This window comes from Gracilinanus agilis, chromosome 2, assembly GCF_016433145.1.
Source record: "Gracilinanus agilis isolate LMUSP501 chromosome 2, AgileGrace, whole genome shotgun sequence".
NCBI classification, from domain to species: Eukaryota; Metazoa; Chordata; class Mammalia; order Didelphimorphia; family Didelphidae; genus Gracilinanus; species Gracilinanus agilis.
The window spans coordinates 392,077,745-392,089,711 of record NC_058131.1 but is presented as its reverse complement, the minus strand read 5'-3'; the positions used below and the strand labels follow the sequence as shown (position 1 = coordinate 392,089,711).

Below are 11,967 nucleotides of genomic sequence, written 5' to 3'. Positions count from 1 at the left end.
TCTCAGGATGATCAGAGCCACATACAAGGAAGCATATGTTTTTTGCAGAGCAAGGATAAAGACACTCCCTAGGTAGACTTTTGGTGCCAGACAAGAAATATTGAAAAAGGTGAGTTGTAGGTTGAGAATGTGTCTGGGAGTCCTTGCCACTGTCTAGAGAGAGAAAGTATGTGTGTCTTAATGCTTTTATGCATTATCTAAGCATAAATGAAGTTGTCAGAGGCCTGGATCCTGAGAGCTGAAAAGGGCCTTAGAGATCATCTTGTCCAATCATTTTAGTTTTACGGGTAAGGAAATAGGGCCAGAGAGAAGAAGGACCTGCCAACGTGATTTTTCCCCCTTGTGACCAGTGACACAATCATATCAAGGGAACAGCTTTTTTTCGTGTGTGTGTGAGCAAAGCTGACAAATCCACAGGTAGTACTTACTATGTTTGCCTTAGGGTAGAGAATGATAACTGGAAAAGTAATTAAGAGTCCTTAGTGAAAAGGACACTCACCCCCCTCCATATTTGGATTCGAAGGACCCAAGTTCAAATCAAGGCTTGGGCTCCCACTGGGTCACCTTAGACAAATTATTTAATATATCAGGCCTCAGTTTCTTAATAATTTTAAGTCCCCTTCCAGCCTCCGTGATCAAATATATTCACTTCATTCCATTTCATTCAGATTCATCATCGCTTGACCAATGCCAATCAACAAAATAATCATCCTGTGTTACAAACAGATTCGTGGTTACTTCTATCTTGTCTTAATAGTTGATCATTTGAGTAACCAACAAACTTTTCTAGATGCCTTATCACCCCTGGGGAAACTTAAGAAAATTTAATTCTTTAAACAATAGAGCTGATATCCAGACTCTGGACCTTTAATGACCCCACACAGCATGCAAGCACCCCTATGAGTGAAGGCTAGTCTGAGCCAGCCCAGGGCTCTTCTCTGGCCCACCACTGCCTTAACCATATATGCACACACTTCAGATGATATATAGATATCAACAAACATCTGGGAGTGGCCTATCTTTTATGGCCATTTACTACATGACCCCAATAGAAGGAGAAAGCCTAATGTAAGGTGAGAGTGTAAGGCTATGTGGTAAGATTACCTCAGTATGGTCACTGAGTGTACTTCAAAAACAGTGAAAAATGGTTTTGATTATCTGCTGTTTGAAGATTATCCATGGCTTCCATCACCCTGTATCACCAAGCATGGTCTTTGCATGCAGATGTATATGCTGCTGCCCCAGTCAGGTAGGTTGGTTCATGTGATCAAACCCTATCCTGGGTAACAGGAGATCTGGCATAAAAGATCTGTACCTGAGCCTTAGGCCTTGTGGGTCTGGGTCTGAATCCTAAGGCACCAATTTCTCCTTCCAAAATTAGCTATTTCTCATGTCCCCGCACAAACAAGGCCAAAAAGAGAGTCCTTCTCACTTCTCACTGCCACTTCCAGACTCTTTCTGTCACCATCACCCAACAAACCTCTCTTCCAAGTTAATACCATTGAAATTTTTCTCTGCCCAGATCCTTATTGCTGTCACCTATTAACCTCCAAGTTCTCTCCCCTTCCTCAATGACTTCAGACCCTGTCTAGCATTCTGTCAGGGCTTTTAATTTCAGCCCCTTTTTTCATCCCTGACAACTTCAGTATTCACAGGGCTTGGCCTTCCAGTTCATCAATCTCCTCAGTTCAGTCCAGCAAACATTTATTAAGGGGGCAGCTGGGTAGCTCAGTGGATTGAGAGCCAGGCCTAGAGATGAGAGGTGCTAGATTCAAATCTGGCCTCAGACACTTCCCAGCTATGTGACCCTGGGCGAGTCACTTAACCCCCATTGCCTAGCCCTTACCACTCCTGCCTTGGAGCCAATACACAGTATTGACTCCAAGAAGGTAAGGGTTAAAAAAAAAAAAAACATTTATTAAGTGAACTTAGTGGGTAAAGGCTGGATTTAAAACAAAAATAAAAGTCTCAGCTCTCAAGAAGCTTACATTCCATTCCACTGGTAGCCTATAATATACAAACAAGTAAATATAAAGCATATATAAAAATAATTTCAAAGCTGGAAAGATCTGCATGACCTGATGCAAAAAGAAATAAGCAGAACCGGGAGACATTGTATACAGTACTGTACAATGATCAACTGACAACCTGGCTACCCTCAGCAATGCAATGATCTGGGACAATTCTGAAGGGCTTAGGCTGGGAAATGCTATTCACCTCCAGAGAAGAACTGTTGGAGTCAGTTGTAGATCAAAGCATACCATCTTTCACATTAGTTTATTTATGGTTTTATTTGGAGGGGGGGTGGTTTTATATGGATATTCTCTTACAACAATGACCAATTGGAAGTATGTTTTGCACAATAATTCATGTATAATCCAGATCAAATTACTTACCATCTCTGAGAGAGGGGAAGTAACGGAGGGAGGGAGACAATATGGATCATATAATTTCAGAAAACATGTGTAGAAATTTGTTATTGCATGTAATTGGGGGAAAAATAAAAGCAATTTCAAGACAAACATTAATAACTGAGCAATTAGGAGAGTTCTTATGTAGGATATGGCACCTGTGCCATGCTTTAAATCCCTAGATTTACAAGGTAGAAATGACAAAGTTCATTCTTCCAAACATAAGGGTCCATGTGAACAAAGCTTTGAGTTGGAGAGATGGCCTATATTGGGGAGACAACAGCTAGCATGCTAGTTTGAGCTCAAGAAGAGAAGTAATATGAAATAATACGAGGTGTGGGAATCAGACTGTCAAGGGCTTTAAATGCCAGGCTAAGAATTTTATTATTGCAGAAATAAGGAGCCATTGAAAATTTGTGAGTAGAGGAATGACATGATTAGGTCTGGACTTCCCATAACCTCTGTGTCTACCATGGTCACTTAAATGGTTATTCCCTTTAGACCTCAACATCCCCGAAAACTGTACCACCCCATGGTTCTTAAATACTGAAATTCTGTTTCATACTCACACACAATTTCCTGTCCTTCTGTCTCTCCATAATTTTATGTTTCTCAATTCCTCCTCCCAATCCATCACTCTTGTTCTGTCCTTATTTGACACCTTTCACAGTCTAAGGTACCAACCTCCCCTTTGAATCCTTTAGCCATTAGCTTTCATGCCATCCTTATTGTTAATTCTGGGTCACCACCATATACATACTCCAAAGCTACTGAAGAAGTCATTAAATTACACAGCTGAGTGGATTACAAACTCATGCTATCTAATCTTTCCAGTGCATGTTGATCTTTTTATTCATCTGTGATTGACTGATACCACTCTACCTTAGGGGCTGTTCCAAATCTCTTCTTCCCTCAGTTCCTCAACCTCACTATAACTCACTTTCTCTACAGATGACATGATGAGACATCTGGCATGGTCTTTCCTCCTCCATTTCTCAAAACCTCACTTTGCCTTTACCCACACCCTCCTACTTTTCTCCCCTCTCAAAATAAAGTGACCCTTCTTGCTAAGACTAACCCCAAACACACATTTATGCCCTTGATCTCATCCCCTTCAGGAGCGTGCTGAGAGCTCCCTCTTCTCCCCTTTTCATCTCATGTTACTCATCTGCCATTCCCCAGTATCTTCTTCATCCTCATCTCACATGAAGAGGTGGCCCTTTTTGACAAGGCAAACCTCTAGATATGCACAAGTGATTCCATTCCATCCCATGTCCCCTCACTCGATCTGTCCATCCCTGCTAGCTATCATCCTAATATCTCTACTCACTTTCATGGCTAAACTTGAAAAGGCTGCCTCCAAAAAATAACTCCATTTCCTTTCTTCTTACTCTCTTAACTCTGTGGTCTGACTTTTGGCCTTATTCAGCTGAAGTTGCTCTCTCCAAAGTTGCCAATGATTTAATGGCCAAATATGATGGACTTTTCTCAGTCCAAATCCTTGATCTGTCTGAAACCTTTGATGCCATCAATCACCCTCTTCTTGATGCTCTCTGCTCTCTAGGTTTTCTCACCTCTGCTGGTTCTCTACTACTCTTCAGTTTGTTGCTGCATTTTCAACAAGTCCCACACAATAACCAGGGGTGTTCCCCAAGGCATGGCCCTGGGACCTCCTGCCTTCTGCCCCTATACTATTTCATTTGATGAGCTGATCAGCTCCCATAGATTCAGTTCTCTCTCTGGAGATGATTCTCAGGTCTGATTATCCAACTCTAATCTCTCACCTGATCTCTAACTTTGAATCTCCAACTTCCTATTGGACATCTCAAACCTAAGGTCTCACAGATATCTCAAACTCGCTATGTTTAAAACTGAACTCAATTATCTTTCCCTACCCCCACCTTCTTTTCCCCCACTCCACCCCATCCCCAACTTGCCTATTACTGTCAAGGGCACCATCATCCTCCCAGTTACTCAGGCTCACAATATAGGTGTTATCCTGTACTTCTCAATCTCGCATTCCCCCTCATCCAATCTGTTGCCAAGTCCTGTCATTCTACCTTTAAACTTTTATAATGCTTGAAGCTAGATATCATGTTCTGTCTCTTCTGGAGGTTAAACATCACCATTTTCATTTTTAATTAAATAATTTGCCATAAATTTAATATTGAACATAATACACCTAGTCTTATGTTTAAATTAACTTCAATGTAAAAAATATAACTTCTCAGTCATTCTGAATATCCATCTGGATTCTTTGTCCATTTCTTTTTATTCATTTTTCTCCTAAATGGCCCTATTTGGTGTGTACTGTTTTTTGGGTTCTTTTTTCAATGTTTATCATTTCATAAAAGTATTTTCCTATTTTTTATAGTCTTCATATTTGTTTACCTTAATTATATTATAGGATTCCATTACACAAATGTATCACTATTTATTTAACCATGTTCCTGTTATAGATTTTTTCATTGTTTCCATTTTTTCATAACACATAATGCTACTATGAAAATAATTTAATAGAAAGCCTCTTTTTGTCATTGTTTTTGATAACACTTCCAAAAAGAACTTGTGATTATTTTTTTAACTTTTACAGTATACTGCCAGATTGCCCTCCAATAACATCCTACAATTTTACAAATCTACCAGCAATGAATGAGTGTACTATTTCTTCACCACCCCTCCAGTACTGTTTCATTTAATTATTTTTGCCAATTTGATGTTTGTGAAATAGTACTTCAAAGGTGGTTTAATTGACATCTCACTACTAGTGCGAATGAGCATCATATGGTTATTTACAGTTGTCTTCCTCTTTTGAAAATATTTTGACCATATTCTTTAACTATTTTCCATTGTGGGCTGGAAGTTACCTTTGTGAATTTTTAAAAATATATATTTTTGGATATCAAATTTTTATCTGTCATATGTTACATAAATTTTTCCTGAATCATTTTATTTTAAAGTGTTATTATAAAAAAATTTTATTTAATGTCATCAAATACATCTAGTTTGCAATATTCCTTCCATTTTATAAATAGAAAAAAAGTCTTCTAATCATCACATTTAAGGTAAATACATTATTCTGTTTTCTCCCTTCTTAAATTTTTTTTAATGTGTAAATCCAGCCAGAATTTACTAAAATATATATGTTTATAAGATGTGGGATTAAGTACATTTCCATCCAAATTTCCACCAGTTTTCCCAACTACATTTGTTAAATAATGAATCTTTTATCTGGTTTTTATTTTCAATAGATTTCTCAAACAATAATCTTTTGTATGCATTCAGTTGGATGTCTGATGTATCTATTCTGTTTCTCTGATCTTTTTTTCTTATTTTTCCTCATACCAGATAGCCTTAATAATAATTACTTTGTAATGTGTATCACCTTTTATTGGAGACTTTTTTCATGACCTTTTACTACTTTCTAAACCTTCCCCAATCACTGAATTCCTAACTCAAATCACCAAGCTTGTTAATCTTCCTGGTTCCTGAACTTAGTTGGTTTCCTGGGTTCATAAATTTGCCACACTTGGTTCTTAACTACCTTGCCCATTCCATGGTCACAATGATTGAATACTGCCCTCTTGCATAAGCTTCCTCTTTCTCCTCTGACTTTTTTTTCCATCTCCACATACTTGCAGACCATAAGAGTGGGTTTTCCAGTGTTTATTTACAAGGGGAAAGAATATACACACTTAAAAATAACATGAAAATAAGAGACATATGAAAGAAAACTACCTAGTCCTAGACTGGGTTGCCCTTAAACTTATTAAGCTATTCTTATACTTATTAAGCTATTCAGCTCTAGTTCCAGAGTCCCATTTTGACTATTGACCCCCTTCAGCTCAAGAGTCCTCCAGATCGGGACATATGGTTCTCCTGTGGTCCCAAAAGAAACTGACCTCTTTAGACCTTAGAAAACCTCCTCACTGAAGCCAAGACAGAGGCCATCCTGGTTGGCACCTCAACTCCTAAGAATCTGGACCAGGGAAGGGGATGCATGAAACCAAGGCCAGGAAGTTACAAAAGCTTCTGTCTCCTTTCCTTTCTTCTTGTCAGATTGGTGAAAGGCAAGATAACTCTTGATAGGAGAATCTCGGGAGGGCCTTGATGTGAGATACCATACCAATATCCCAGGGAAACCTAAATTCCCACAATCTAGCATTCCCTAAATTCCTAGAATCTAGCAGGCCCCAGATCCCAGCATTCCAACCATTCCTAGAGTCTGCATGATATCCAGTGATACCTAGCAAGTCATCCTACTTCTGAGCCTGGATTTACCAGTAAATAGCTGGTCCTAGGAGTTTAGACTCAGGGAAGTGACTCTAACTTTTCCTAGAGAGTTAGGAAAGTCCTAACTCTCTAGATCTTCTACTAGGGAGTCTGGAACCATAATGGATTTACCTGATTGGCTTTGGACACCATTGATGCCCAAATCCTCCACCCAGGCCCAATCTCCCCCTTTTTATTGATACTAAATGCAAGCCAAAATAACCTCTAGTGGCAATTCCTTGCCTCCAGAACTCCATACGCATAGCATTTTAGGCATGGAAGAATTGAAATCCCTCATTTTACAGATGAAGAAACAGACCTAGAGAAGTCATAGGGTTTACCCCTAGGTTCCATGGTTAGTGGCAGAACTGAGACCAGAACCCATAGCTCTTCATTCTGCACAGAGGGCTTTTTACATTTCACCAAAATGAAATGTTAGGGTCGGATAAGGGGCACCCTTGGTTCTACTTCTGGTTCCAATAAGTTTATGCTCTCCCAGTAAGGATGAGGCCCATCTTTGTCCATACCTTTGGTCACATTGGAGATGGTCAAAAAGTGTCCAAATAAGACAATCTACATCAATACCTCCTTCAGATCCCACAGAACAGGCCTATCTGGCCTAAAGGAATTTTAGTTCTTCCACTAGCCCTCCTGGACCATGGAAAGCTAAGAAAAAGCATGGATGGAGAAATGAGTTTTCCAAATGTAGTTGTTAATTACACAGGAAGTTTCTGACATGATGTGAGTTTTTATTTATTGAGGGGGTGAGGATAAGATGTGACAAGCCCAAGAGATGGGCAGCCTCACAATGGGCAAGGGGTCAGAGGCCTGGGGTGGGTGAGGAGAATCACTGTTGTTGGGGAAGCAGATTGAAGAGAACCAGCAAAAAAAAAAGCCTTATTTTTACCGTCTTTCACCTCTTTGGAGGCACTTGATCTCAGCCTAGAATCAAAGACCCATACAGTCCATCTTCCTTCAGAATCTTGGTGTAGAAGGAGGTCTCTCAATTATCCCATCCTACCAGATAACCCCACTGGGTAAGAATGTGACTCTCCAGCCTAAAGACTAGGAAAACCTACTATACCCTCTCTATTCCTTCATGCCTCCTGTTATCTATCTCTTCTGAGGTGTCCTGGCTTCAGTGACTTAACATTCCTGGGGATTTCCAAAGCCTCCTCATTCCTGTTTCTTCTGGAGGCTTCTGGGAGACCAGTTTCCCCACATGCTGCGTAGCCTCCAGGCAAGATATTCCTGGTGCATCCACACACATCTTCATCAGTCCTGGCCTTCAGCAACACCCCTGACCTTCCTGAGCAAGCCCCTGTGTTCCTAGCCTCCATCACTATACACTCCACCACCACAGACCAGGAGAACCCTGCAGTAGCCAGACTATACCCCCAGGAGGGGCCATGGGCCTGGGTTTTCAAACCAATGGCTAGTAGGGCTCAGGGCCATACCTCTGGCATAGGGCTCTGGATAGAGGGGCATTTGGCCCAGTGGGGATGAGAGAGAAACATGGCTGAAGTTACTGGGGCCAGATCTCCAGACAGGCAATACCCAGGTAAATGCATCTCCCCAAAGAGCAGAAAGAGGCAGATTCCACCTCAGGGATGCAGAGTTCCCACAAAGGGCAGGAGACAGGAGCTTAAAGAAGGTAGAATGACTCCCCGGAGAGAGACAACCCAAAGTAGAAGGGAAGAACACTTCTACTTATCCCTAGTCCCTCCCCATAGGACTGCCCATACACCCTGATCTATTATGAAACCCTAGTCTGCCCCTTTACCTCCTCTTTGCCCAAGGGGATCAGCATCCTGGCAAAACACTGGGGAGACCCTTTGCCCAGTTAAGACCTTCCTCTTTCTCCCAGGGTGGGATAGTGGGATGAGGTATTCAAGCAAGGGGAAATGTCAGGGGGAAAAGCCCTAGGGACATTCCCTGGTTTTTTCCCAATGATCTTCAACTGCCCTACTTTTGTTATGAATTGCAATGCTGGGAGGGGAAGTTTTTAAATGATTTTCTTATGCTGAATCTCTCATTTTGGAGACCCTACAGCATCTGGAGTAGACAGGCAAGGGTATCCTGAACCCATCAATCAGTGCCCAGAGCAGGACCACCATTCCTCTCCATCTGGGAGTTTTCTTCTTCTCAGTTCTCCCTCCCAGTATACTCTTACTTGTCTGCCCCGACTCTAGGGCTGGTGGGGCAGAGTTTGGCACCTAAAGCACTAGCAGAGACTAAGCTGCCTTTAAAGGTCACCATGGTAAAAATAGAGGATGGGGTCATGGAGGGGATGGAAAACACTTGACACCAGCCAGGCTGCCTGGAATCAGTGTCAAGGAGCCAGGTTAGCCTGGCAGGGAGGGGCAGGCCCCGTTCAGACGTGGCTCTCTCGTCTCCTAAGTTGTCACCCATTCTTCACACCTGTCAGGTCCCTGAGACCAGAGAGCTAGCAGGATGATGGGGTGGAGGTGTGGAATTTCAGTCCTTGCCCCAGAGAGCCAGGAACTGGTTTGGGGGGACTAGCCAGGGCCTGACTGTTCCACTAGGTGGCAGGAGTGGTGGGAAAGAAACAGGAAAAGGTTTGGTTCCCCATTTGGGTCATGGGTGCTCAGTACTCCCCTCTCCAAAGGGGAGAGTGGAAAAGTAGAGAATGCTCACATGCCAGCTGGCCAGAGCCATCCTCAGCCCCCCGCCTGGGAAGGGACCAAGAGGCACAGTTATCCCTGTGGGCCGAAATCTCACCATCTACCCCCTAGCCTGAAGCCCCCACCCCCAGGCAGTTCCTCTCTCCACCCCCAGCCCTGGTGCATCTTAGGATGTACAGGAGGTCTCCGAGGGGAGGCTGCCTCTCTTGAGCCGCAGACTGCCCCCATTCCATCCTCGGGGGCAGATGTTGTAGCCGCGGATACCAGGGGACTTGACTCCGGAGTCCTCAGAGTCGACCGACACATCAGAGTCTGTGGGTGAGCGACTGGTGTAGGGCTTGGCCAGTGAGTGAGCCGGCAGACTAGGTGAGGGCAGGGGGCTCCTGAAGGCTAAGGGTCTGGTGCTGCCTGGGCTCCTGGGACTGGAGCAAGAGCCGCTGGCTGCTAGGAAGGGCCGGGGGCTGTCCCCAAAGGGCGCTTGGGCCAAAGTCAGGGGGCTCTTTAAGATGGGGGAGAAGGTGCCACCAGGCTGGGAGGAAAGGCGATGGCCATCTCCCAGGGGGCTTTTTAGGGGAGGACATGGGCTGCCCAGCCCTCTGGGGCTGGCAGGAGGTAGGGCCTGGGTGGCTGAGAAGGGTCTCAGCCCCTCTGCCCCTGAAGACTTCGGGGAAGAAGAGCTCTTGCGGCGGGCAGCATTGATGATGTTCCTGGCAACCAAGGCCTGAAGCTGACGGCTGTTGACCTTGGGCTCGGCCTGCATTGGGGACAAGGAGCGCTCACTCCAGGAGGGGGACATGGGTGGGGGTGGTGGGGGACTGCTCGCAGTGACCATCTGGCAGGATTCGGAAGGGCCACGGCCCACCCAGCCGTCCAGGCTGCTGGCAGGCCTCGGTGAGCTGGGGGCCTCAGAAGGGGAGGTGGGGCGACATTCCCGTCTTTCCTGGGGAGAAAGCAAAGGGAGCAGAGGCCAGTGTTAATGTTGTTCCTCTCCAGGCTCTGAGCAGTGGAATAAATCGATGCCTATTAAGTTTGCTATTCTTGTCTCTGGGGGGCTTCTCCCACCCCAACCCTGGGAGTTTATCCCATGACCCAACTGCAGAACCATACAATGTTCAGGTTGGAAGGAACCTTATCACCTAATTCAACCCCTTCATTTCAAAGATGATTAAACTGAGGCCTAAAGAAGGAAAGATGATTTGCCCAAGGTCACCAAACAAATCGGTGATAGACCTAGGTCAGTTATTTCCAACCAAATGTCTTCTACAAACTCATTCATCCCCAACACCCCATCTCTCTACTGTCATCATCCCTCCTCCATCCCAGTAGCGAAGGTGCTAGCAGAAGGAGCACTGACTCTGAAGTCAAGCATGGGTTCAGATTCTGACTATTTAGTACCCTGTGTGACCTGGGCAAGTCACTACAACACTGTGAACCTCGGGGTCCTCTTCTCTCTCTCAGATGATCACTAAGATTCCTTCCAAATTCTATAGCCCTGGGCTCCTTCCTTTCAGGGTATCTGCACTGAACTCAGTGCAACCCTTCCGGGTAAAATATCGGGCACCATAGAGGGCCTGGCTCATTATCCTTTCTATCACAGCCCGTGAAGCTTCCCTAGCCATAGGTCAAGGCCTGCCCTTTTTTTTTTTTTTTCAGGTGTTTTAAGGAGGGAGAGTAGAGAAGGTTGGTTTAGGCATAGCTGCCATCCCTGAGAGCACATATCTGAGATTATGCCTTCCAGACTCCTCTAGGCTTCAGCAAACAGTGAGGAGGACTGGATATTCAGGGGTGACCAATTGTTTTCTGAGGTCAAGGGAGGACACAGCAGTGACCTAAGGCCTCGGACACTGCCCAGTGACTCCAGCTTCCTACCTAGCAGTCAGTCACTCTCCCTCCCTGCCCACCCACAGCCTCTTCCCTACACACACACACACACACACACACACACAACCTCCCCCGGTTTCCACTGACATCATTTAGAGAGGAGGAAGGAGATAGAACATTTTCCATCTGCTTGAACAGTTTTATCCTTTCCTGCAGAATTCCTGCCTGGCCCTCCCCCAGTGACCCAGTCACCTTGAGCCCCAGGGAAAGACGAGAATGGAGGGGCAGACCCTAGGCTGGCCTGTTCTTTTGGAAGCAAATGAAGCTTGAAGTAGGATCATAATAGAGCCAGAAGGGGCCTTTAAGATCCTTTAGTTCAACTGAATTTTACAGATGTGGAAACTGAGGAACTGAGAGGTAAGTCATTTGTCCGAGGTCACCAAGGCAGTAAGCAGAGACGCCATAACTCAGATCCTCTCACTTTCAATATGGTGCCTATACAGTGGCATCGTAGCCGTGAGGGGAAAGGTGTATGTTTTTGAACTCTGGACACTGAACTGGGTTGAACTATTTTTGCTGGTTGAATGGGCACAGCTCTTCTTTTTCTTTGTATCTCCAGTGCCTCACACACAGTAGGAGCTTAATAAATAATTGTTGATTATTTGACTTCTTCCTTTCAATAGAGAAATTTCTAGTGATTGAGCAGAAATGTGAATGGTGCCCAAAACTTTGCCAGCAACTGAGAGGCTTCTTGATTGGCCACACCTGAATTTGGGATTTGTCCCTATATTTAGTTCTATGCAGAAAATATAACAAAG

The 11,967-nt window shown here is 44.2% G+C and overlaps 1 protein-coding gene across 1 annotated transcript in view; it reads right to left on the bottom strand.

Moving 5' to 3' along the window:
- Positions 1 to 9,494: 9,494 nt before the first annotated feature.
- The window catches only part of SYNPO (synaptopodin), a 29,096-nt gene continuing 26,623 nt past the window's right edge, over positions 9,495 to 11,967 (bottom strand). Inside the window, exon 3 of the mRNA XM_044664499.1 lies at positions 9,495 to 10,268. Coding sequence (XP_044520434.1) covers positions 9,495 to 10,268 — 774 coding nt within the window. The remainder of the gene's footprint in view (positions 10,269 to 11,967) is intronic.